Source organism: Pituophis catenifer, unplaced genomic scaffold, assembly GCF_029215685.1.
Source record: "Pituophis catenifer annectens isolate HBS135680 unplaced genomic scaffold, rPitCat1.0.hap2 SCAF_15, whole genome shotgun sequence".
In the NCBI taxonomy this organism is placed as follows: Eukaryota; Metazoa; Chordata; class Lepidosauria; order Squamata; family Colubridae; genus Pituophis; species Pituophis catenifer.
The window spans coordinates 7,123,056-7,149,837 of record NW_027256895.1 but is presented as its reverse complement, the minus strand read 5'-3'; the positions used below and the strand labels follow the sequence as shown (position 1 = coordinate 7,149,837).

Genomic DNA, 26,782 nt, shown 5'->3' with positions numbered 1-26,782 from the left:
CCAGGCCATTCCAGCAGTGGAATATGATTATCTTGAAACCGCCACCCCCCCACCCAAAAAATGGTGTTATTAACCATCTAACCTAAAAAATACATTTTTCTCAAAAGATTCCCACAATTTTGGCTACTACTGTAGATGGAGAGAATACCAGAGAATGTTTAGGTTAATCCTTCACTCGTTTCCCCACTTCCTTTCATTCATTAGACGTTGCAAGTATGAACTTCTGAACCATCTCATGCATTCTGAACCATCTCATGCATGCATCTCATTCATTCATTCACTCCTACATACATTCATTACATTTTGCATATCACCAAATCCTGTGATTTGCAAAGTTGCTCAACCAACTCTTTTCTTTCACAGAAAAAGAGAATGGAGTTGCTCTAAAAATCAGGTCCAAGAGTTTCTTACATTGGAAATGTGAAGCTCAGGTCCTGTGAAGGTTGTTTTTGGAAGGAAAGTTCATGAAAAAAGTACCACATTTGAGATGTAATCCCACCTATGAGGAAGTCACCTGGCTGATAGGATTCGTGAGGAATAGGAAGAGGATCAGGTGAAAAACAGTCTCTTGAACTGACATTGTTTCCCACATAAGGTAAAAATAAAAACAAGACTTCTAATATCATCATCTAGCTGCAGATTAGGTGCTCATATCCCCATCAAGAACCTTATCACTGAATTTGATTTCAGCAAAGTGTTCCAGCAACATTCCACAATGAGAAGTGTCATAGCATGGAAAGGGAAAATAAAATTAAAAAACTCAGCCACATTTGCATCTTCTCCCTGGCTAGCCCAACTCTGAACGACCAGGAGTAAAGGAGTTGTATAAGCAGGTTTGAACTTACACATAAGCTGTTTTTCTTTTTTCTTTTTTTTAACTTTGGGAAATCTGCTGGAGTTTGCAATTGAGAAGTAGCAATTATTACGATTGGGGTAATTGCAGGGAAGACAATGAAAGCTGTAACAAGGAATCCCTATCGTATAGCACAGCAACAAGAAAGCAAAAGATAAAATAATTATCATCGCATTTATTTTGTGGGTTAAGTCAAAGAAGAAAGTTTAGGATGACCACATTGATGGACAATAGGAGAATTTAACAGAGTTGGAAGGGACCTTGTAGGTCATCTAGTCCAACCCCCCACCCAAGCAGGAGACCCTATACCATTTCTGACAAATGGCAGTCCAGTCTCTTCTTGAGGGGTGTGATGCTAGTTCGCCTCCTCATGGTGCACCCTGGATAACACGGTAGTGTGAACCAAGCGACTAGCAACAAGTGACAGCCAGACTACATTGAAGAATTGAGGACATATTTGTAGAACTGCTAGCTCTCTATGGATAAACAACTATAAGTCCATGTATTTGCCATACGCTAAATAAATAAAATAAGGAGAATTTGAGTTCAGACAGAATTACGTAAAATGTATTATAGGTAGAAGTGGAATTCCATTGGGTCTTTTTAATGGTTTACTATTGGTCGGCTGTGAAATCAAATTCTGGTAGATAGGAGCGAAGACACAAATTACCAAATCTTCTATTTTTCATTCAGAAGAAGGGTGTCCATGATTTGGGTCTCTGCAGTAGTGGGTTGCAATTTCGGTCGCTACCGGTTTGTTCGTGGGTGCAGAAACATTGCATGCGCAAAAACATCCGGGCGGGTGGACGGACCCTCCCGCCACCACCACTACAGGTTCACCAGATCTGGGGGCAAACCGGTAGCAATTCACCACTGGGTCTCTGCCTGAATTCATGACTACTGCTAAAAATTCAGGTGGAAGCTATGACTTGGAAGTCTTTTTGTCCAGTTCTGATTAACGTAACAACTGTCACCTTCCCTGGAATGGATTGCTACCGTGACTTCAGATAACAGATGAACAGAGTTTTAGGTTATCTAGTCCAACTCCCTCACCCAAGCAGGAGGCCCTACACCATTTCTGACAAATGGCAGTCCAATCTCTTCTTGAAGGCTTCCACTGATGAAGCTCCCACAACTTCCGAAGGCAACTTCTGTTCCGTTGGTGGATTGCTCTCACTGTCAGAAAATTCCTCCTTATTTCCAGGTTGAATCTCTCCTTGATCAGTTTCCATCCATTATTCCTTGTCTGGCCATCAGGTGCCTTGGAATAATAGCTTGACCCCCCTCCTCTCTGTGGCAGCCTCTCAAGTATTGGAACACAACTTGTGAGGGCTGCATGTGGTCCTCCTGGGCTCCCTTTTTGCTGGCAGAGGATTGCAGGAGGCTGTCGCAGCCAGAAACGGAGATTACAAGGGGTAGCATGCGTGGGGCCCTCCTGGGCTTCATTTTCCCTGGCAGAGCATTGCAGGAGGCTGTCACGGCCAGAAACAGAGTTCAGGAGGCAGAGCACTTAGGCCACTAAAGGCATCCCTGACAGGAGTGACGTCAAACTGGCCATGCCCACCCCTGATGCAGCCCTCAAACACAACCCTGATGCGACTCTCAATTAAATCGAGTTTGACACTCCTGTCCTAGATAATATTGTGGATGTTATATAAGCTACTTAGTTATAGAGCTTAGGCATTCTTCTGGACAGGATTCCAGATTCCTTGTTGATTTGCAATACAAGATGCTTTCCTCTGAGCATTGCAATATAATGCTCGGAGGAGAAGTGTGAGAACTTTGTATGGCTGTATTGGAGAAGTTGCACAAATATAATGGATCAGACAATAAATGTTTTAATCCCCAAATCTTATACAGACAATTTGAATGTAGTAACAACAGATAATAAAAGAAAATCCATTCATGCAGTGTTTTTCAACTCCAAGAAGGGTGCACTACAGATTCCAGAATTCTGCAACTATCGTTGCTATAAATGATTATTCCAGAAGTTCATATACCTGGAATTTCCTCATGTTGGGCAACATTACTTTAATCCTTTCTTCTTATTAGCTGATCCTTGGTATTCAGCTCAGATCTCAACAGAATGTAGCATTTAGGGGAAAAGATATATGATATTACAATGAATTTTTGATCCTAAAATCTTACATGTACTAATCAACATTGTACCAGAAAGTAAAGGAATTGAATTCTTCAGTTCTTTCTTCTTACTAGCTGATCCTTGGTATTCATCTCAGGTCTCAAAAGAATGATGTAGCATTTAGGGAAAAAGATACAGCCCAGTAATCCAGCACTAGAGGCTAAGATGGAGAAGATCTCCACAGCCAATAAGGCTTTTCCTGTGGAGCTCAGGTAAGTTGGAACAAATAGCACCCAAACACTGCAAAATACCAGCATGCTAAAGGTAATGAATTTGGCTTCATTGAAGCTGTCCGGTAATCTGCGAGCACAGAAGGCCACAAAGAAGCTGGCAAGAGCCAGGAAGCCCATGTAGCCTAGGACACAGGAGAACATGACCAGAGAGCCTTCGTTACATTCATTGATGATGGCCTCGGTCACAGAATGCATGTTCAACTGTGGGAATGGAGGAAAAGATCCTAGCCAGATGGCACAAAGGCTAACTTGGATGAGAGAGAAGAAAAAAACAATGGAGGTTGCCATCCTTTTTCCCACCCACTTCTTCATGTTGGAGTCTGGCCTGGTAGCCATGAAGGCTACAACCACAGTGAAGGTTTTGGCCAAGATGCAAGAAACAGCCACGGAGAAGATGATGCCAAAGGTTGGTTGTCGGAGAAGGCAAGTGATTTCACTGGGTTGACCAATGAACAGGAGAGGACACACAAAGCAGAAGTGGAGGGAGATAAGGAGAATGTAGGTGAGGTCCCGGTTGTTGGCTTTGACCAGAGGAGTATCTCTGTGCTTAAGAAATATTCCTAATATGAGAGCAGTGATCACCGATAATGAAATAGAAACGGAGGCCAAAGAAAACCCTAGACGTTCCTTGTAAGAAAGGAATGTTACAACTTTGTGGATGCAGTCATCTTTTCCTTTGGTTGGGTATTGGTCTTCTGGACATTTGAAGCATTTTTCCATATCTTTAAGACAGATGGACAGAAAGGAAAGAAGGAAGAAAGAATTCAGGTCAATTTATGTATAGCACTTTGTCTCCCAAGCAGAGTTGTTGTAACATCCTGCGTGTTTATGTGTACATGTATCTATACGTGTGTGTATATATGTGTGTATATGTGTGTGTATGTGTGTGTGTGTGTGTGTGTGTGTGTGTGTATAGTAAGGTAAAGGTTCCCCTCACACATATGTGCTAGTCCTTCCTGACTCTAGGGGGCAGTGTTCATCTCCATTCCAAAGCCGAAGAGCCAGTGCTGTCCGAAGACGTCTCCATGGTCATGTGGCCAGCATGACTAAATGCCAAAGGCGCACAGAATACTGTTACCTTCCCACCAAAGGTGGTCCCTATTTTTCTACTTCCATTTTTTACCTGCTTTCGAAGTGCTGAAGTTGGGACCAGTAACGGGAGCTCACCCTGTTACGCGGCACTAAGTATTTGAACCGCTAAACTGGTGACTTTCTGATCATGTTCTGTCCCAGCTATGGATCCCAAAGAACACAGCACACACAAACTCTGAACAGAACTTAGTTTACTCTAATAACAGTTTTAGCAAATGTCAGCTGTTAATAAGCATTCTTAACAGCCTGCCAGAATTCCACAGATAAGATAGTCAGAGTCTTACTGAAGTTGGCAGAAAGCCCAGAAACCAGGTTGCAGAGAAATCCCAAACACAATGATTAGCGAACTAAAGTTGTTTCCTGCAGCTTGTTGCAAGCTGCGTCCTTTCTTAAATATGCTAAGGGAGTGGCCAATTAGCCCCAAGCATTACTCTCAAGGAGACATCCTCCTGAGGAACCACTCTTGCCTTTTGGCAGCTCTTTGTGCCCGTGCATTGAGAAGAGGCTTCTCCTTTTCATCCTCTGTACTTAAAGGAGCCTCTGGAGGTTCTGAAGGCCCTGACTGGATCCCTGCCTCTGGCACCACATCTTCTTCAGCCTCCTCACTGTCCAACTCGAGCGCCGGTTGCACTGGCTGCTGGTGTAGCACCACACCAGCCTCCTCGTCATCAGGTTCAGCAACAATTTGCGGGCCACAACAGATCGACAAGCTCAGTGTCTTAGCCACTGAGCCACCACATCTCTTGTATATGTGTGTGTGTGTGTGTGTGTGTGTGTGTATGGATGGATGTGTGTGGGGGGTGTACGCATGTCTGTCTGTCTGTCTGTCTGTCTGTCTGTCTGTCTCTCTCTCTGAGTGTGTGTGTCAACTTGACCTCATGATTACGACATTCAGTAAGAAACAATTGTGAAAATTGTGAGTCCTACTCCCACCTTATACAGAAAATCAGTTGGATGACCTTCACTCAGAGCCACCAAATGTAACATGGACTGCTTTGGATTTCACATAAGTAGAAGAAGATCCAAAGGTGCTTTTTCAAGAGGCAACTGGACTTTCTGGTTTTTCTTTGAAGATGCTTTGCTTCTCATCCAAGAAGCTTCTTCAGCTCTTCTTTAGCTTCTTGGATGAGAAGTGAGTGCCATATGATGGGGTGAGCTCCTGTCCTTGCCACAGCTTCTGCCAACCTAGAAGTTTGAAAGCATGCAAATGTGAGCAGATAAACAGGTACCACTTTGGTGAGAAAGTCACAGCACTCCTTGACAATATGCTGGCTATGTGTTCAAGAGATGTCAGTTTCAGAGTTCTGGTTAGCTAACTGATGCAGCATCTTACATTACTGCTGTTAGATGAGAAACAAGAGACTGTTATAGCAATGGTTAATGTACCTGTTTTGCTTGAAATCTCCCCTTCAGGGCAAGGAACACAGTCATAGCAACAAAATTTTTCCCCTTCCTTCTTTTTCTTTTGTTTTCCAGGATGGCATTGTTCATTACACACTGAAAGGGGACAGACCTAATATAAACAGGAAAGAAACTGGAATGAGAGAGATGCATTCAGGTATCTCTATGTACAGGTGGTCCTTGACTTACAACAGTTCATTTAATGACCATTCGAAGTTTACAACTGGATTGAAAAAAGTGATTTATGGCTGTTTTTCACACTTACAACCTTTGCAGAATCCCTATGATCATGTGATCAAAATCCAGATCCTTGACAACGGTTCATATTTATGAGAATTTGGGGAGGGGGTGTTCCCATCTGCTCTAACTGAACTTCTTTTGTCTAGTTTAGGTGATATTTTTCCTTTATTTCCTTAATGACTTTATTATTTGTCCCAAATGTGCTTGTTCATAAGACAACTATCAGCCCTGGAGCCATCTTGGAACATCTTCAGGGTTGCCACAGTGAGGCTGGACTGAGCTGTGGGAAAGAGAGGGGAGGAGTACAGATAACTGAGGTGAATGTGTAGCCAAAATAACATTCTTTCTTCTGGGAACCAAGGACACTCTCACCAGGACCTGGAGGGGTATGGATAGGACACATACAGAATGGAGAGAGAGACCTGATTGAGGCATGTGTTGGTTGTGTATGATGGGGGGAAGAACTTTGGACTTTGAACTGGGTAGGGAACTTCAGAGTTTGCCTTTTGAAAAAGCATCTTTGGGACAACCATATCCTGGATGACTGTGAATCTCCATAAAGCCTTAGTAACTCCTTATCTATCTCCTGAAGGAATCTTTTAGACAACATTCATGGCTACCCAGCCACTTTACATGCCTGCTTCATCTTTAGGTATGGCAGCTTCAGTCTAGCCTCACAAACTGTAGTGATTCACTTTACAACCTTGAGAAAAATGTTGTAAAGTCAGTCACACAACTCAATAACTGCTTTGCATAACAGTGGAAAATCTGGTACCAAATATGGTCATAAGTCAAAGGACTACCTGTATACAGAAATCATATTTTCAAAAAATGGTTGCATATGGTAATATTTGGAAAAATCTAGGTCCCAAGTCTATAAAATAAACAAAGCATCACATATTGCATTTGTACTTTAATTGAGGTAAAAATCAGATTTAGATAGGATTCTGCCAATGTTAATAAAAATAGAAAGATTGACGTTTCACAAGAAAGGCAGTAAGAGTGACTGATGTTCAGCCTCATGTTATTTTGGTCTGACTGTCAAGGTTTTGTAGTAAAGATAATAACAGTCCTATTATTTAGGATAATGTGTGAAAGCCATTGAGAAACCAAAATTGGGAACTGGGGGAAAGAGAAAGTAGAGGCAAGGAAGCAAGTGGAATGATATGGAGAAGTGAAGGAACACTTGCTTGAGGTCTTTCAAACATGGCAATGTTATATATGCTAAATCCAGACTTGATGTGATGTGAAATCAATGTTAGTGATGCATCTCGAAAACATGGGCTCTCTCAAGAAACCACAAGAATACATACAGTACCTGTTTGAAAGCTCTATCCCACAAAATCATATTGTCACTGATGACAAATTCATCTTCTTGGGGGCCATTTGGATTGATCCATCCAATTTTCACCCTCTCGAAGGACCTGTTTGGAAAAATGACCATCTGCACAATGTCAAATCCACCTCTCATTTCCTTTTGCTCATTGAAAGACACTGTGACACCAGCAGAATTGTTGAAAGAAACTGTTTGAAGGTAGGAATGGAGCTAATGGAAAGCCAAGAGGGAAAAAAACAAAAGCTTACAACATTTAGAAGAAAGAAGACAAAAGGGATGAATATCCATTAGATTTCATTTCTGCTTGCAGTTATGGTGACATAGTTCTACTTCCCTAATTGGTCTTTGGTGCATATGCTTCAAATGAGCCTCAGGCTAAATTCTTCTCTATCTCTTACCTGGAATGGAATGGAATGGAACGGAACGGAACGGAACGGAACGGAACGGAACAGAACAGAACAGAACAGAACAGAACAGAACAGAACAGAACAGAACAGAATAGAATAGAATAGAATAGAATAGAATTCTTTATTGGCCAAGTGCAATTGGACACCCAAGGAATTTTTCTTTGGTGCATATGCTCTCAGTGTACATAAAGAAAAAATAAAATATATTCGTCAAGAATCATAAGATACAACACTTAGTGATAGTCATAGGATACTCATAAGTAATCAAATCATACTAGGAAACAATAAAAATGATACAAGTTGTAATGATACAAGTAACATGGATATAGTCATATGTGGCAAGAGAAGTACTAGTAAGGATGAGGAGAAGAAGAACAGTAATACAGTCGTAGTAGTTAATTTGACAGTGTTGTGGGAATTGGTTGTTTAGCAGAGTGATGGCATTCGTGAAAAAACTGTCCTTGTGTCTAGTTGTTCTGGGGAAGGCTGTTTTTGCCCTCCCAGATGCATAGAGAGGATCTGGAGCCAGGTGAGAAAGAAAAACAGGCCTTCCCTCCCGCAGGCCCTCCAGAGGCAGGAAACAGCCTGTTTCCCTACTTCTGGTGGGCCCAGAAGGCCCGAAAATCAGCTGGCTGGCACGCGCATGCTGTTGTGGCAGGCAACATGGCTCCATGTGCCACCTGTGGCACGCATGCCACAGGTTCACCATCACAGACTTACATCATTTCAGACAAGTGGCTGTCCAGTCTCTTCTTTAAAAAAAAAAATCCTCATTTCTTTGAACATAAAGTTTCAAATCCAAGGAAACACAATCACAATAATGGTGCGATATAGAAAATGAGCCTATTATTTCACCTTGCAGACGATATAATTATTTACAGGCTCCAAATACAGGAAGCCACGTGCAGTCACAAGTGCCTATGAGAAACTGCATTTTCAGCTAGCCCATCACCACAGACCTGCGTTCATAGTGACCGCAACAGTTTTCCAAAATGTTTGGAACACCCCTATTTTTTTTTAGAAATGGACCATTCCGGTTGCGAATAGCCAATAAGAGTGTATGCAGCTTTGCGCTTTTGTAGGTTATTTGGTGTTTTCTGTACCTGCGTTTGAAATTGAATTGCGGTCATTTTCACTGCAGATCTTTATTAATGTAAATATTATTTTATAATGTCAAGGCCACATTTTCCACCAAAAATAATGCGATTTGGAGACCCAAACTTTGAAGAAACTGTTCTAACATGGGATGAAAAAGCAGAGGGTGATCTGAGTGAAGTGGAATTGGAGTGTGACAAAAATTTTGTAGTGGACGGTGAGAAACCCACTGCCACCGTGATTCTGACATCAGCAATGATGAAGCTCCGGATGAAATTGATGACCAGGAGATACAATCTACATTGTGCAATAATTTATATGGCAAGAACAAATTCAAATGGTCTTCTGCACCTTTTGGAAGCAATAGATCCAGAACTACTAGTCACAATATAGTAGCATTTATTACCTAGACTACAGCCAGCAGTTAGAGCGGTCATTATGACCTCATGCCTGTAATAGCGTAGCCAAAATAGTACGTCTGTGGCAGTGGTTAAATCCATATTTTTTTACTACCGGTTCTGTGGGTGTGGCTTGGTGGGCATGGCAGGGAAAGGATACTGCAAAATCTCCATTCCCACCCCACCAATTGGGGAAGGATATTGCAACATCTCCATTCCCACCCCACTTGGGACCAGCCAGAAGTGTTATTTGCCAGTTCTCTGAACTACTCAAAATTTCCACTACCGGTTCACCAGAACCTGTCAGAACCTGCTGGATTTCACCCCTGGTCTGTGGTTAAGGGCAACTCATGGAAATAGCTAAAGATAAAAAAAAAAACACACAATCTGAACACAGACATAAAAGTGTTCCGTTGTTTTTACAATTACCTGCCAAGGTTGCAGCTCAAAAAGTTCAGCATTTTGAACCTTCCTGAAGGATCTCTGATGGGACTGAGAGGACAACATGGCATTCAAAGCATGTGCTGCTGCATAAACACCATTATAGATACTGTAGCTATGTACAGTGGTTCCCATCTCAAAGAGAGGCCCAGGGAGGTCCTGTAATCTCTCTTTGCCAGTACACATTTCATTCTTCTCTATTTCCATACCAGGATCTGGAAAAGTACAGTCAAATGCTCGCTCCCAAAACTCCTTCAGGAAGCCCTGACTTTTGGTCTTGAATGGTTTTATGCCTTCAAGAAATTTATTGAACCCTGGAAGTTCTCTTGAGTGAAATGTAAAGGAAAGGGCACCCTGAAAAAAATCCAGGTCCCAACTTCTTTGCAAGAAGGGTAATACGAAATCAATTCTACTTGTCATGACCCATACTTTCATAAATGAATCTTTTAATTTATTTCTGGGGTCTTGTACGAATAGAATGAATCTCAGCTGGACCAGCGTTATTGATTCTCCATAGAGGAGGAACACCTTGGTTTTGTGATCAGTTAAAGCTACATTGTTATATGAGGTTATTTCCATCATTTCTTCAAAGTTATCCAAACGGATGCGCTGTAGGATTTTTTGTCTGTAAGCTGTGCAGATGCCATTCTGGAAAAGCAAAGCTTCCAGAGTTTGTAGAAACTTCTGTCCATCGTCATTGTCATGAGTGAAGATCCCGATCCAGGTCCATCCAAAATGTTGAAGCAATTTAAGAATCCCCAAGTATTGTTGGGCTTCGTTGGAGACCATGGAATACAGTGAAGGGACCAGAGTGGAATCAACCTTCCCAGGGACCAGTGCACCATAGGTGAGCTACAAATATAATATATAGGTGAGTTACAAACATAATTATGACTTTTAAAACCAGCAGACAGCTTCATCTCTGTATGCCTGATTTTGCTACCATTTTTTAAAATAACTTATCAGTGCATAGAAAACCATGGATTAGTTTGAGAAGTATTCTCAAGTATTATTTTCTAAAGTATTAATGCATAATGCATTTCCAGAAATATTTTTTGGCCAAATTAACAGAATTGGAAGGGACTTCATAGGTCATCTAGTCCAATTTCTGATAAATGGTAGTCCAATCTCTTCTTGAAAGCCTCAAGTGATGAAGCTCCCACAATTTCCGAAGGCAACAATCATAAACCAATCCATTACCATCTACTTAGAGACTAACAACCTACTCTCTAACAAACAATTTTGTTTTAGAAAAAAAAATTGTCCTGCAATCTGCAACTATTACACTGCAAAAACATATGGACTTCAAAACTCGACCAGGGTAAATCAATAGATGCAATTTATATAGACTTCTGTAAAGCCTTCAATTCAGTGGTACACAACAAGCTACTTCTAAGACTAAAATCTTATGGCATTTCCGGATTTCTGCATAAACTGGAATAGCTGCATTCCTATCAAACAGGCAGCAAGTAGTCAAACTAGGGAACCCCTTATCTAATCCTGCACCTCTTAAGAGCGGTGTCCCCCAAGGCAGAGTTTTAGGACCCACACTCTTTATACTTTATATAAATGACCTTTGTGATCATATTATAAGCAACTGTGTTCTCTTTGTGGATGATGTAAAACTATTCAACACCATTGACAGTGCTGCTACTCTACAATAAAACCTTGACTATGTGTCAGAATGGTCAAACAATTGGCAACTCCAAATCTCAATCAATGCTCTTTTTAACACATTGGCAAAAAAAATCAGAACACAAAATACAAACTGGACGGAAGTGACCTAAGAGACGAACCTCACTTTGTTAAAGACTTTGGAGTACTCATCTCAGATGATCTAAGTGCCAGAGCTCACTGTAACAGCATTGCTAAAAAAGCATTAAGAGTTATTAACTTAATATTGCATAGCTTCATCTCTGGTAATATTGAACTGCAAACTAGGGCATACAAAACTTTTGCCAGATCAATTCTTGAATACAGCTCATATGTCTGGAACCCGCACTACATATTGGACATTAATACAATTGAATGAGTCCAGAGATATTTCACAAGAAGAGTCCTCCACTCCTCTACTCACAACAAAATACTGTACCTTATGCCACCAGACTCAAATTTTGGGCTTAGATAACTTAGAACTTCACTGTCTTCGGTCTGACCTAAGCATAGTACATAAAAACATCTGCTACAATGTCCTACCTGCCAATGAATAGTTCAGCTTCAACCAAAACAATACAAGAGCACACAATAGATAGAAACTCATAGTAAACTGATCCAAACTAGACTGCAGAAAATACGACTTCAGTAACAGAGTGGTCAGTGCCTGGAATGCACTACCTGACTCTGTGGTTTCTTCCGCAAATCCCCAAAACTTTAATCTTAGACTCTAGTGTAGACCTCACCCCATTCCTAAGAGGTCTGTAAGGGGCATGCATAAGCACACCAGCGTGCCTACCGTCTCTGTCCAAACAGAGTATCCTTTTCATGTATTTATAATTATGTTTACACTTGTATCTGTCATAAAATACATGCTTGATGAAAATAATAAGAATAATAATAATAGTAATAATAATAATAATAACAACAATTCTGTTCCATTGGTGGATTGTTCTCAGTCAGAAAGTAGTCTGGCCTTCTGGTGCTTTGGAAAATAGCCTGATCCCCTTCTCTCTGTGGCAGCCCCTCAAATATTGGAAATCTACTATCATGCCTCCCCTGGTCTTTCTCTTCCCTAGACTAGCCATGCCCAGTTCCTGCAACCATTCGTCTTACGTTTTAGTCTCCAGTCCTCTAATCATCCTGGTTGCTGTTCTCTACACTTTTTCTAGAGTCTCAACATCTTTTTTATGGTGTGGTGACCATAATTGGATGCAGTTAATTAGCCTTTCAATTATCCTTTCCTCTTTTTAGAATCACCAGGAGTTAAACATGAGAAAAAAATACATAATTTCCATGTTTTATAATGCAAAATCCCTACCTGTGGAATCTTGTAGAGACCAAGGATATCTGCCATGTAAAAAGAGGTATCAGAACCAAGTCCTCCAATGATGGCTATCAGATTCTTCTGTCTAGTACATTTGTAGTTGAGAAGAAAGTTCCTTGATTTGAAGAGCAGGTCCAAGGTGGTCCGATAAGTCATCTTTGCATCATAGTAGCTGTCGTAGATATGGAATCCAAGGGTAACATTAGGCAAGATCTGGGGATCCTCATTGATCTCCTTCACAGCAAAGGCCACAGCAAGGCCATGCTGGTAGAACTTTGTAACAATACTGAAAATAGAAGGGCATTCTTTTTCCAAACATGTGCAGAAATCAAGCTTCCAATGTTTACAAAGCTACAAAATGTCCTTCGCCAGCATCCTATTCATGTTTGCAAAAACACTCTTTTACTTGATGATTTTTTCTAAACTCAATTACATAAGTCCACCTATTTTTTAAAATGTGATTTGCAATAAAAAAAAAACTGGAGAGATTAAATGCAACACTATAATAAATATTAATTTTTAATTGAATTTTTAATTGTAATTGTATTTTTTTAAAGAAAGAAAAAACATTGTTCATCATTCAGAGTTACTTGGTAAGAGGGGTTGTTGTACATATTGAATCAATTGATCAATAAATTTAAAAGTTTAGCATAGAAGCCACTAAAGGGAAAAAAATGAAGAAGGGATGGAGCACAGGGGCTGCAAGGACAAAAGCACAATTGTAATTTTCATGAGAAGACAAGGAAATGTTGAATAGAAAGTTCCATATGCATAGAAAATTGTAACTGACATCAAGTTTTTTGCATTATTATAAATGAATGGAAAAACCACAGCTCAAGTCAACTGGCTATAAAATATAGCAGCATAAAAGTATATCTTTAATATAGTCACACTTTATTTATTTATTTTATTTTGCAAGCTAGATATTGTAACTTGTCACATCATAAAAAATAGAGGCTGACTATTTTTGTTCTTGTTTTCTAGCACTTTACCTTTCTCTAGAATCTTACGCCAATGTTTCAAAATAAAAAGAATTATCCATAAGGATGGACCAATGCATTAACAGTAGGGCTAATACTGAGTAAGGTATTATAGTTTATGAAACATTATCTCTCACAGACAAAGTTCCTCAGTTCCACCTTTGTTGTCAGTCTGGCTAATATTTGCAGGTTTAGTGACCAAAACACACAAACACACAAACATATTCTCTCAAAGTTGCATTTTTTCTTGCAAAAGGCAACTGGACTGTTTCTTTATTTGTGTCATCATTTTCCAAGGTATCAGTGTAGACTATCAGTCATCCAGATCATAGTTGATATAGTTGTCCAGTTGCTTTTTGAAAAAGTACCTTTGAGATTCTTCTCAAAGATGCTGCATCAGTTATAATGATAACCAATGAACATTATGTGTAACCTATAACATTATAACTGTTGTATAACTTATAGCATTATAACTGAGGAAGCTTCTTGCATAAGAAGCAAAATGTCTCAGAAGATAGAATAATAGAGTTGGAAGGAACCTCGTAGGTCTTCTAGTCCAACCTCCTGCTTGAGTAGGAGATCCTATATCTGCCTGTGGAGATTCTCAGTCATCAGGGTCATACTTGTCCTTACAATACTTTTTCAAGAGGCAAATGGATTTTCTGGTTTTCCTTTAAAGACGTTTCACTTCTCATCAAAAGAAGCTTCTTCAGCTCTGAGAAGCAAAGCTTTCATCTTCAAAGAAAGAAGAGAAAGTCCAGTTACTGTACCTCTTGAAAAAGCACCTTTGGGAGACCCTATATCATTTCAGACATATGGTTGTCCAGTCTCTTTTTGAAAGCCTTCCCTGGTAGTCTTCCATCTTCTTCCTCTTCCTCTTCAAATAAAAAACAAACAAACAAACAATCCAGTTGTCTTTTGAAAGAAAAGACATTAAACCTTCAAAATACAGTAACTATGACCTGGATTTCTGAGAATCTCCATAGGTAAAAACACTTACTCAGAAAAGTCAGCTGAGACCTGTGAAGGCATTTCCTCAAATAGATATTCACTGAATGCATACATAAACTGAGAGATCATCCCACCAATGAGGAGGTCAGCTGGCTTGTACCACTCATGAGGAATGGGGATAAGATCACTCTGGGGACATTTCAGACTGGCTATATCTCCCACTAAGTTAAAAATCAGAGCCAAAACCATAGATTGTTTCATTGTCTGAGAGAAAATCTCAGCTTTCAGCATCTGTACAGTCTAGTTCATTTCAACTGCCATTTTAATCCGCCTCTGATTGGGACCATTATCATTTTTGAGAAAAAATATATTGGTTCCCACTTAAAAAGGAGATAAATGCAAGTTGATGTGTATCAGTTGAGCCTGATAACATTCTAACTTCAGATGGATATCAGTAGATTAAAAAGGAAGAGATTTGAAAAATTAACTCTTCAGAAATCCACTTACATCAGGTCCCTCCTCCCAGTTTTGAATATCAGAGGCATAATAGACATGTTCAGACTTATTTTCCCCTGAGAAATAGTTGAACAATAGGTTGGCTGAAATAAAATTGATTTGACTAAATCCGGAGAGAGATAATTCAGAGAATAATTCTTTGAATGCTGGGTTTGGAATTCTAAATAACTTTTTTTTGCTAATAATTGTATTTTCTTTCTTCCTTCAAGTTTGGAAGGTAGTGTGGCATATTGAGTTAGCAAGTGTGCTATGCCACGCATCTATGCCCATCTAGTTATGCTGATGCAACTGCAACCACCCAGCCATACCCACCTAGTGGCTGTGAGTTATCCCCTTCTTTCAAGAGGAGTTGGAAAGGAGATTATGTACATGCACAGGGGTTTCCAACAAATCCTTTGGACAGCCCTTCAGGAAAGCAGAATTTCAGTCTAACTATGCCCACAGTCAGAAGTTTGATCCTGGTTGACTCAAGATTGACCCATCCTTCCCTCCTTCCAAGGCTGATAAAATGAAGGCTCAGATAGTTGGGGGCAAAATGCTGACACTGCAAACCACCCTTAGAGTAATGTAACACACTATGGAGTGGCATATAAGCTATAATAGCCTTTGCTATTGCTATACCAGCGACTCTCTAACACACATCAACTCGGGAATCATTTTCTTTATTCTGATTAACTCTTAAATGGGACTCATTGCTCTTGCCTGTCATGTCAGATGATTTCAGTGTGCTTTTTTGCATGTACATCACTTTCTCTGGAGTTTTTCTATGCCACTTTCAGCCTTCTGCTTCTCACGATATGGCTTCACCTTGGGCCTTATAACAACTATTACCGTATTTTTCGGACTATAAGACACACTTTTTTGTCTCCAAAAAAGGGGCAAAAATGTCTCTGTGTCTCATAGACTGAATATTGCTGAAGCCCCGCCCACCTGCTGGCCATTTTTTGGCCTCTGCATGCCCCATTTTGGGGCCTTTTTTTTTTGGTCGGTTTTCAGGGCTTTTTTCTGCCCATTTCCCCCCCAAAAAGGGCCAAAAAAAGCCTTGAAAATGGGACATAAAAGCCCCAAAATGGGCTGAAAAAGTGAAACCTCTGCTCAAGCAGAAAACCCTGATAGACAAATGGTTGTCCAAACTCTCCTTAAAAACCTCCAGTGTTGGAGCAACACAATTTCTGGAGATGAGTTATTCTATTGATCAGTCATTCTAACTGTCAGGAAATCACTCCTTAGTTCTAGCTTGGTCCTCTCCTTGATTAGTTTCCATTCATTGTATCCTCTCCTGCCTTCAGGTGCTGAATGATGCCCAGCTTCTTTGTAGCAGCCCCTTAGATATTGGAACACTGCTATCTTGTCACCCCTTGCTCTGCCAAAATGTTTGCCTTTGTCGGTAATTTGGTACCCAGAGGATGGGGAGCTCTGAAGCAAAGCAATCTGACATCTGGGCGTCATTATGTGGAGTTTTGTTGACCAGAAATATCTTCTGGAGAATGAGCAAAACCCTAAGAATGCATTAATGCCAATAAAAGGAAAAACTGGAGAAAAACCAGGAGAAACATTTGAAGAGGCATTTTGTAAAGCAAGCTTAGACAGCCATATTCACAGGAAGGCTGAAAGATCTTCCCAGGTCATCTGAGAATGTCCAGACAGGACTTACCTTGGTGTTATTGATAAAGCGAATCCACAAACATGTGAAAAATGCCTTAGAACCCCTTGAAGTCAGAATGCCAAGCTTTTTGTAAGACTGGACTGCCTCAGGGGAGAGGTTCCAATGCTTTGTATATCCTTCTTGATAAAGAAGCTAAATATTATTAGGCAAACAGAATTGATAATAATTGATGTTTGAATCCCCAAATCTTACTCATACTAATAAACATTGGACGAGAAAGGAAAGATATCTAATATTGTAACTCTTTATTCTTATTATCTTCACCATAAATCTTGGTAAAGAAGTTGAATAATATTAGGAAATATAAATGTCATTACAATGAATTTTTGATCCCAAAATCTTACACATACTAATCAACATTGTACCAGAAAGTAAAGGAATTGAATTCTTCAGTTCTTTCTTCTTACTAGCTGATCCCTGGTATTCATCTCTGGTCTGAACAGAATGATGTAACATTTAGGGGAAAAGATACATCCCAGTAATCCAGCACTAGAAGCTAAGATGGAGAAAATCTCCACAGCCAACAAGGCTTTTCCCGTGGAGCTCAGGTAAGTTGGAACAAATAGCACCCAAACACTGCAAAATACCAGCATGCTAAAGGTAATGAATTTGGCTTCATTGAAGCTGTCCGGTAATCTGCGAGCACAGAAGGCCACAAAGAAGCTGGCAAGAGCCAGGAAGCCCATGTAGCCTAGGACACAGGAGAACATGACCGGAGAGCCTTCGTTACATTCATTGATGATGGCCTCGGTCACAGAATGCATGTTCAACTGTGGGAACGGAGGGAAAGATCCTAGCCAGATGGCACAAAGGCTAACTTGGATGAGAGAGAAGAAAAGGACAATGGAGGTTGCCATCCTTCTTCCCACCCACTTCTTCATGTTGGAGTCTGGCCTGGTAGCCATGAAGGCTACAACCACAGTGAGGGTTTTGGCCAAGATGCAAGAAACAGCCACGGAGAAGATGATGCCAAAGGTTGGTTGTCGGAGAAGGCAAGTGACTTCATTGGGTTGACCAATGAACAGGAGAGGACACAGGAAGCAGAAGTGGAGGGAGATAAGGAGAATGTAGGTGAGGTCCCGGTTGTTGGCTTTGACTAGAGGGGTATCTTTGTGCTTAAGAAATATTCCTAATATGAGAGCAGCGATCAAAGACAATGAAATAGAAACGGAGGCCAAAGAAAACCCTAGAAGTTCCTTGTAAGAAAGGTATGTTACAACTTTGTGGATGCAGTCATCTTTTCCTTTGGTTGGGTATTGGTCTTCTGGACATTTGAGGCATTTTTCCATATCTTTAAGACAGATAGAAGGAAAGGAAGAAAGAAATATTTCTGGTTAATTTGTGTATAGCACTTTGTCTCCCAAGGAGATTTGTAACATCATGAGTTTATTTGTTTTTGTGTGTATCTTTATATACAGCTACAGGTAGGTAGGTAGGTAGGTAGGTAGGTAGGTAGGTAGGTAGGTAGGTAGGTAGATAGATAGATAGATAGATAGATAGAGTAGATAGACAGACAGACAGACAGACAGACAGACAGACAGACAGACAGACAGACAGAGTGGTGGGCTGCAACTGGTTTTTAAACAACCGGTTCTGTATGCGCAGAATTCAAAATACAGCAATTTGAAGCTCAGCTTTTTTTCATTTTAAGGCAACCCTGGTAAGTAGAACAGTGGAGGTATGGAAATCAGCTGTACCTCGCGAATCAGCTGAACCAGAAAGAAGGAAATATAGGACAGGATACGGCAGGGACAGGTGGGTGGGGCCAGCTGATCATCAGAACTACTTTTTCATCTGAACCAGTCTGAACCGGCAGCATCCCACCACTGGATGGATAAATAGATAGATAGATAGATAGATAGATAGATAGATAGATAGATAGATAGATCTTGGATGACAAGTGAGTACCATGTGGTGGGGTGAGCTCCTGTCCTTGCCCCATCTTATGCCAACTTAGCATTTCGAAAGCATGCAAATGTGAGCAGATAAATAGGTACCACTTTGGTGGGAAAATAACAGAATTCCTTGACATCGTGCTGCCTTTGTACTCAAGAGATGTCAGTTTCAGAGTTCTTCTTAGTTAACTGATGCAGCAGCTTATATTACTGCTGTTAGATGAGAAACAAGAGACTGTTATAGCAATGGATACTGTACCTGTTTTGTTTGAAATCTCCCCTTCAGGGCAAGGAACACAGTCATAGCAACAAAATTTTTCCCCTTCCTTCTTTTTCTTGTGTTTTCCATGATGGCACTGTTCATTACACACTGAAAGGGGACAGACCTAATATAAGTAGGAAAAAAAAATGGAATGAGAATGATACATCCAGGTATCTCTATGTACAGGTGGTCATGGACTTACAACAGTTCATTTATGATGTTTGTGTATCTATATTTTTCTTGACTGAGTCCTACGGGAGAAAGGTGGTATAGAAATATAATAAATAAATAAATAAATAAATAAATAAATAAATAAATAAATAAATAAATAAATTTAGTGACCATTCAGAGTGTACAGCAGGATTGAAAAAAGTGACTTCCAGCTATTTTTCACACTTACAACCTTTGCAAATCCATGTAATCATGTGATCAAAATTCAGATCCTTGGCAACTGGTTCATATTTATGAGAATTTGGGGAGGGGGTGTTCCCATCTGCTCTAGCTGAAGTTCTTTTGTCTGGTTTAGGTGACATTTTTCCTTAACGACTTAGTTATTTGCCAAAATGTGCTTGTTCATAAGGCAACTGTCAATGCAGAAGCCATCTTTGAATGCCTTCAGGGTTGCCACAGTGAGGCTGGATGGAGCTGTGGGAAAGGGAGGGGGAATATAGATAACTGAGGGGAACATGTAGCCAAAATAACATTCTTTCTTCTGGGAACCAAGCACAGTCTCACCAGCACCTGGAGGGGCATGGATGGGAGACATCCAGAATGGGGAGACAGACCTGATTGGGGAATGTGATGGTTGTGTATGATGGGGGGGGAATCTTTGGACTTTGAACTGGGTGGGGAAAACATGGGGAACTTCAGAGTCGGGTTTTACCAGCTGTGCCAATATGACATGCCTAATAAATCTCCACTTTGAGGAAACCTCTGGCTATGGAATTTTGATTTCATTTGGGCTTTTACTTGGAACCCTGACAGAAACTGGACTTTGTTTTTGTTTGAAGACATTTTGATTCTCATTCAAGAAGCTTCTTTAAATCTTCAGTTAGAATTGAAGAAGTTTCTTGGATAAAAAGCAAAACATCTGCCTTTTGAAAAAGCACCTTTGGGACAACCATATCCTGGATGGAAGGATAGAATAGAGTAGAGTAGAGTAGAGTAGAGTAGAGTAGAGTAGAGTAGAGTAGAGTAGAGTAGAGTAGAGTAGAGTAGAGTAGAACAGAACAGAACAGAACAGAACAGAACAGAACAGAACAGAACAGAACAGAATAGAATAGAATAGAATAACAGAGTTGGAAGGGACCTTGGAGGAAACCCTACACCACTTCAGACAAATGGTTATCCAACATCTTCTTAAAAATTCCCAGTGTTGGGGCATTCACAACTTCTGCATGGATGACATGTGAATCTCCATAAAGACGTAGTAACTCCTTATCTATCTCCTGAAGGAATCTTTTAGAAAACATTCCTGGCTACCCAGCCTCTTTACATGCCTGCTTCATCTTTAGGTATGGCAGCTTCAGTCTAGTCTCACAAACTGTGTGGTGATTCACTTTACAACCTTAACAAAAATGTTGTCAAGTCAGTCACATACAACTCAACAGCTGCTTTGCTTAACAGTGGAAAATCTGGTACCAAATATGGTCATAAGTCAAGAGCTACCTGTATACAGAAATCACAATATTTTGAACAGTAGTATTTGCAAGAATCTAGGTCCCAAGCCTATAGAATAAACAAAGCATCACATTTTTCATTTGTACTTTAATTGATGTACAAGTCAGATTTAGAGCCTGAAAAACAGCTTGTATCCCAGAGCAGTAACTAAGTTGAATTCTACTGTATAGTGCAATACTAATGCAGTATCAGGGGTTTTCAATTCAATTGTGTAGAATGTGAAGGTTGTGATTGTTGTTGTTGTTGTGTACATCAGTGTATGATGTACACTGAAGGTGGCATTTAATTTTGTTGTACAACAACAAAGTGGAATGATATGGAGAAGTGAAGGAACACTTGCCTGAGGTCCTTCAAACATGACAATGTTATCTATGCTAAATCCAGACCTGATTTCATGTGAAATCAATGTCGGTGAACTATCTGAGAACATGGGCACTCTCAAGAAGCCACAAGAATACATACCTGATTGAAAGCTCTAGGCCACAAAATCATATTGTCATTGATGACAAATTCATCTTCTGGGGGTCCATTTGGATTGATCCATCCAATATTCACCCTCTCGAAGGACCTGTTTGGAAAAATGACCATGTTCACAACGTCAAATCCACCTCTCATTTCCTTTTGCTCATTGAAGGACACTGTGTCACCAGCAGAATTGTTGAAAGAAACCCTTTGAAGGTAGGGGTGGAGCTAATGGAAAGCCAAGAGGAAAAAAATAGAAAAGCTTACAACATTTAGAAGAAAGAAAACAAAAGGGATGAATATTCATTAGATTTCATTTCTGCTTGCAGTTAGGGTGACATAGTTCTACTTCCCTAATTCCAGTAATTAATTTTTATCAAGGAATATTTTGACCTCACAGACTTCATATGAGCCTCAGGCTAATTTTTCTCCATCACTTACGTAGAATAGAGTAGAGCAGAGCAGAGCAGAGCAGAGCAGAGCAGAGCAGAGCAGAGCAGAGCAGAGCAGAGCAGAGCAGATCTGAGGAGAGGAGAGGAGAGGAGAGGAGAGGAGAGGAGAGGAGAGAAGAGAAGAGAAGAGAAGAGAAGAGAAGAGAAGAGAAGAGAAGAGAAGAGAAGAGAAGAGAAGAGAAGAGAAAAAAGAGAAGGGAAGAGAAGGGAAGAGAAGAGAGAGAAGAGAGAGAAGAGAAGAGAAGAGAAGAGAAGAGAAGAGAAGAGAAGAGAAGAGAAGAGAAGAGAAGAGAAGAGAAGAGAAGAGAAGAGAAGAGAAGAGAATTCTTTATTGGCCAAGTGTGATTGGACACACAAGGAATTTGTCTTTGGTGCATATGCTTTCAGTGTACATAAAGAAAAAATAAAATATATTCATCAAGTATCATAAGATACCACACTTAGTGATAGTCATAGGATACTAATAAGTAATCAAATCATACTAGGAAACAATAAAAACAATATAAGTTGTAAAGATACAAGATATAGCCATAAGTGGGAAGAAATAGGTCCTAGTAAGGACGAGAAGAAGAAGAATAGTAATACAGTCCTAGTAGTTAATTTGACAGTATTGTGGGAATTAGTTGTTTAGCAGAGTGATGGCATTCGGGAAAATGCTGTCCTTGTGCGTTGTTGTTTTGATGTGCGTTGTTTTGAGGGTAGAAGATGAAACAATTTATGTCCAGTGTTCTGTGGATATTTTCACAGCCCTCTTTTTGACTCATGCAGTATACAGGTCCTCAATGGAAGACAGGTTGGTAGCCATTGTTTTTTCTGCAGTTCTAATTATCCGTCGACGTCTGTGTCTGTCTTGTTTGGTTTCAGAGCAAAACCAGACAGTTCTAGAGGTGCAGATGACAGGCTCAATAATTCCTCTGTAGAACTGGATCAGCAGCTCCTTGGGCAGTTTGAGCTGTCTGAGTTGGCCAAACTTTCAAATAGTCGTGGAAAGTATCATTTCAGATTTTAAAGGGGTAGAACCCAATATGGAATGAGTCTTGATCATGTTCCCTTCTTCATATGCAATGGCTAAGAAAAATGTGCAATTCCTTTCATTGTTTCATAGTTCAGCCAGTAGGATTTCAATTTCAATTCAGAATGCAGCTGGAAGGGACATTGGAAGTCTTCTAGTCCAACACCCTGCTCAAGGAGAAGATCCTATATCATTTCAGACAAGTGGTTTTCCAGTCTCTTCTTTAAAAAAAAAAAAAAAAAAAAGATCCTCATTTCTCTTTCAATCTAAAGTTTCAAATCCAAGGAAACACAATCACAGAGATGGTGCAATATAGAAAATATAGCATATTATTTCACCTTGCAGAAGATATAATTATTTTCGGGCTCTAAATACAGGAAGCTGTATGCAGTCACAAGTGTCTATGAAAAACTGCATTTTCCGCTGGCCCATAATCACAGACCTGCGGTTATAGTGACCTCAACAGTTTTCCAAAATGTTTGGAACACCCCTATTTTTTTAGAAATGGATCATTCTGGTTGTGAATAGCATTTTTTCCCCCACCAATAAGAGTGTATGCAGTATCGCGCGTACGTAAGTTATTTGGTGTTTTCTGTAGCTGCGTTTGAATTTGTATTGTGGTCATTTTGACCACAGATCTTTATTAACGTATATATATTTTTTATAATGTCGGGGCCACGTTTTCTGTCAAAAATAATGCGATTTGGAGACCCAAACTTCGAAGAAACTGTTCTAGCATGGTATGAGGAAGCATCGATTAAAATGAATGTGTTACCACGAATACTATTCTTATTCCAAGTAGTACCCATAAAATTAGGAAAAATCTTTTTTAAAGACTTAAATAAATTAATAGCGAACTATATTTGGCAGGGGAAAAAAAACCAAGAATCAAAATATAATCACTGCAAGATAGAAGAGAAAGAGGAGGATTTGGACTCCCAGATTGGGAAATTTACTATAAAGCAACATCACTTATATGGATCAAGGACAGGATGGAATTACGAAACAAAAGAATTTTAACATTAGAGAGATACGATTTACAGAGAGGGTGGCATTCATTTTTATGGGAGGGAAAAAATAGACAACATTACTATTTTCAACAACATTTAATCAGAGGCACTACTACAAACAGGGCAAGGGATAAAAAAGAATCACTATGATAAAATTCCAGAACGGTTATCCACAATGGAGGCACAAATTTACCCAAATGCATTAGACATTGACAAAATGAAAAGATATAAAGATTTGTTAAATAGTCAAGGGGAATTGAAAACAATGCAAGAATAATCTACACCCAGAATTGGAAAAACAGTAATGTACCAACCGAAGACAATTTGATCAAAAAAGTTTTGGAATGTGCGGAAATAGATAAATTTACAAAGGAGATACAAGAAAAAGAGGAAACAGAATATTACGTAGTGTGGGAGAAATAGTATGAATGGCTGGAGGAGAGAGATAAAAGGCAAGGAAAAATTAAATAATGGTTGAAATAGGAGTAGAAGTACAATAACAAATATGAGGAAAGAAAAACTGTAGAAATGAAATTGTGCACATGGGTATTTATATGTATATATGTAAATAAATTAATTAATATTAGAAGAATATGTACAAAAGATACTGTTGCCGTAATTCGAGGATCAGACTCAATAATAAGCTCAGCCTTCTTATATTCAAACAGAAGATAATTTATTTACAGAAGGCATTCTTTATTCACAGAGTGATTGCAGAAAGAAGCAAGGGGAATGAGTGTGCATCATCTTTTATACCAAGGAGGCGGGGTTAAAAGTGGGGAGTGGTTAGTGAGGAATACATTAGAAGAAGGAGAATGAGTTAACTATTGACACTCCTGGATATATATATTTCTTTCATTCAAGAATGAGGCATTTACACATGACAGATACATTAGAATAAGGGAGAAAAAATGTATGAGTAAGAATTTTTTACTGATGCAAAACGGTTGAAAAGGAAAAATTGTTAAAGCTTTCCTTTTGTTTTTGTTTTTTAAATGTTTAATATTTTTTTTAAAGTGTTCCATTGTTTTTACAATTACCTGCCAAGGTTGCAGCTCAAAAAGTTTAGCAGTTTGAACCTTCCTGAAGGATCTCTGATGGAGCTGAGAGGACAACATGGCATTCAAAGCATGTGCTGCTGCATAAACACCGTTATAGATACTGTAGCTATGTACAGTGGTTCCCATCTCAAAGAGAGGCCCAGGGAGGTCCTGTAATCTCTCTTTGCCAGTACACATTTCATTCTTCTCTATTTCCATACCAGGATCTGGAAAAGTACAGTCAAATGCTCGTTCCCAAAACTCCTTCAGGAAGCCCTGACTTTTGGTACTGGATGGTTTTATGCCCTCAAGAAACTTACTGAACCCCGGAAGTTCTCTTGAGTGAAGTGAAAAAGAAATGGCACCCTGGAAAACGTTCAGGTCCCAACTTCTTTGCAGGAAGGATAGTGTGAAATCAATGCCACTTGTTATGACCCATACTTTCATAGGTGAATCCTTTAATTTATTTTTGAGATCTAGTATGAATAGAATTGTCCTCAGCTGGGCCAGTGTCACTGATTCTCCATAGATGAGGAACACCTTGGTTTTCTGATCAGTTAAAGGTACAACGATATATGATGTTATTTCCATCATTTCCTTATAGTTATCCAAATGGATGCGCTGTGGGATGTTTTGTCTGTAAGCTGTGCAGATGCCATTCTGGAAAAGCAAAGCTTCCAGAGTCTGCAGGAATTTCTGTCCATTGTCATTGTCATGAATGAAGATCCCGATCCAGGTCCATCCAAAATGTTGAAGCAATTTAAGAATCCCCAAGTATTGTTGGGCTTCGTTGGAGACCATGGAATAGAACGAAGGGACCACAGTGGAATCAATCTTCCCAGGGACCAGGGCACCATAGGTGAGCTACAAATATAATTATGATTTTTAAAGCCAGCAGACAGCTTCATCTCTGTACGTCTGATTTTGCTACCATTTTTTGAATAATTTGTCAGTGCATAGGAAACCATGTATTAGTTTGGGAACTGTTTCTAAAGTATTAGTGCATAATGCATTTCCAGCAATATTTTTTGGTTAGATTAACAGAATTGGAAGGGACTTCATAGTCCAACCCCAGCTCAAGCAGGAGACCCTACACAATTTCTGACAATTGGCAGTCCAATCTTTTCTTGAAAGTCTGAAGTGATGAAGCTCCCACAACTTCCGAAGGCAACTTCTGTTGAATCTCTCCTTGGTCAGTTTCCATTCATTGTTCCTTGACTGGCCTTTGGGTGCCTTGGAAAATAGCTTGACTCCTTCTTCTCTGTGGCAGCTCCTCAAATATTGGAAGACTGCTATCATGTCTCCCCTGGTCCTTCTCTTCACTAGACTAGCCATGCCCAGTTCCTGCAACCATTCATCTTATGTTTTAGTCTCCAGTCTCCTAATCATCCTGGTTGCTCTTCTCTGCACTTTTTCTAGAGTCTCAACATCTTTTTTATAGTATGTTGACCAAATGGATGCAGTTAATTAGCCTTTCAATTAGCCTTTCCTCCTTTTAGAATCACCAGGAGTTTAACGTGAGAAAAAAATACATAATTTCCATGTTTTATACTGCAAAACCCCTACCTGTGGAATCTTGTAGAGACCAAGGATATCTGCCATGTAAAAAGAGGTATCAGAACCAAGTCCTCCAATGATGGCTATCAGATTCTTCTGTCTAGTACATTTGTAGTTGAGAAGAAAGCTCCTTGATTTGAAGAGCAGGTCCAAGGTGGTCCGATAAGTCATCTTTGCCTCATAGTAGCTGTCGTAGATATGGAATCCAAGGGTAACATTAGACAAGATCTGGGGATCCTCATTGATCTCCTTCACAGCAAAGGCCACAGCAAGGCCATGCTGGTAGAACTTTGTAACCATACTGAAAATAGAAGTGCATTCTTTTTCCAAACATGTGCAGAAATCAAGCTTCCAATGTTTACAAAGCTACAAAACATCCTTAGCAAGCATCCTATTCATGTTTACAAAAATACTGTTTTACTTGATGTTTTTTCTAAACTCAATTACATAAGCCCACCTAGTTTTTAAAATGTGATTTTCAATAAAAAACTTGAGAGATTGAAATCAGTTAAATGCAACACTATAAGAAATATTAATTTTTTAATTGAATTGAATTTTTAATTGTAATTGTATTTCTTTTTTAAAAAAGAAAAAAACATAGTTCACTATTCAGAATTATTTGGTAAGAGGGGTTGTTGTATAGATTCAATCAATTGATCAATAAATTTAGAAGTTTAGCATAG

At 39.6% G+C, this 26,782-nt stretch overlaps 2 protein-coding genes across 2 annotated transcripts; both read right to left on the bottom strand.

Annotated features, from left to right (window-relative positions):
• Positions 1-3,046: 3,046 nt before the first annotated feature.
• Positions 3,047-14,628, bottom strand: LOC139324848 (vomeronasal type-2 receptor 26-like). Its single transcript, XM_070954599.1, has 5 exons — positions 14,597-14,628; positions 12,611-12,902; positions 7,278-7,505; positions 5,705-5,831; positions 3,047-3,948 (listed from the first exon to the last, which is right to left on the bottom strand). Exons 1-5 carry the CDS (start codon positions 14,626-14,628, stop codon positions 3,047-3,049), a joined length of 1,581 nt encoding a protein of 526 aa, XP_070810700.1.
• Positions 14,629-17,118: 2,490 nt separating this feature from the next.
• On the bottom strand, positions 17,119-26,399 carry LOC139324846 (vomeronasal type-2 receptor 26-like). The gene is made up of 5 exons (XM_070954598.1): positions 26,109-26,399; positions 24,543-25,406; positions 21,029-21,256; positions 18,884-19,010; positions 17,119-18,020 (listed from the first exon to the last, which is right to left on the bottom strand). The coding sequence occupies exons 1-5, from the start codon at positions 26,397-26,399 to the stop codon at positions 17,119-17,121; spliced, it is 2,412 nt and encodes an 803-aa protein (XP_070810699.1).
• Between the last annotated feature and the right edge of the window lie 383 nt (positions 26,400-26,782).

Bases quoted from the DNA above. Each gene is read 5' to 3' on its own strand.
- LOC139324848 (XM_070954599.1), bottom strand. From the start codon at position 14,628: ATGCCTTCACAGGTCTCAGCTGACTTTTCTGA. The intron at 12,903-14,596 runs GTAAGTGTTTTT...TTCTATTTTCAG, and splicing joins GTCTCAGCTGACTTTTCTGA to TATTGTTACAAAGTTCTACC. The intron at 7,506-12,610 runs GTAGGGATTTTG...GCTTTCCATTAG, and splicing joins GTCTCTACAAGATTCCACAG to CTCCATTCCTACCTTCAAAC.
- LOC139324846 (XM_070954598.1), bottom strand. From the start codon at position 26,399: ATGGTTACAAAGTTCTACCAGCATGGCCTTGCTGTGGCCTTTGCTGTG. The intron at 21,257-24,542 runs GTAATTGTAAAA...GCTTTCCATTAG, and splicing joins TTGAGCTGCAACCTTGGCAG to CTCCACCCCTACCTTCAAAG. The intron at 19,011-21,028 runs GTATGTATTCTT...TACTTATATTAG, and splicing joins GGCCTAGAGCTTTCAATCAG to GTCTGTCCCCTTTCAGTGTG.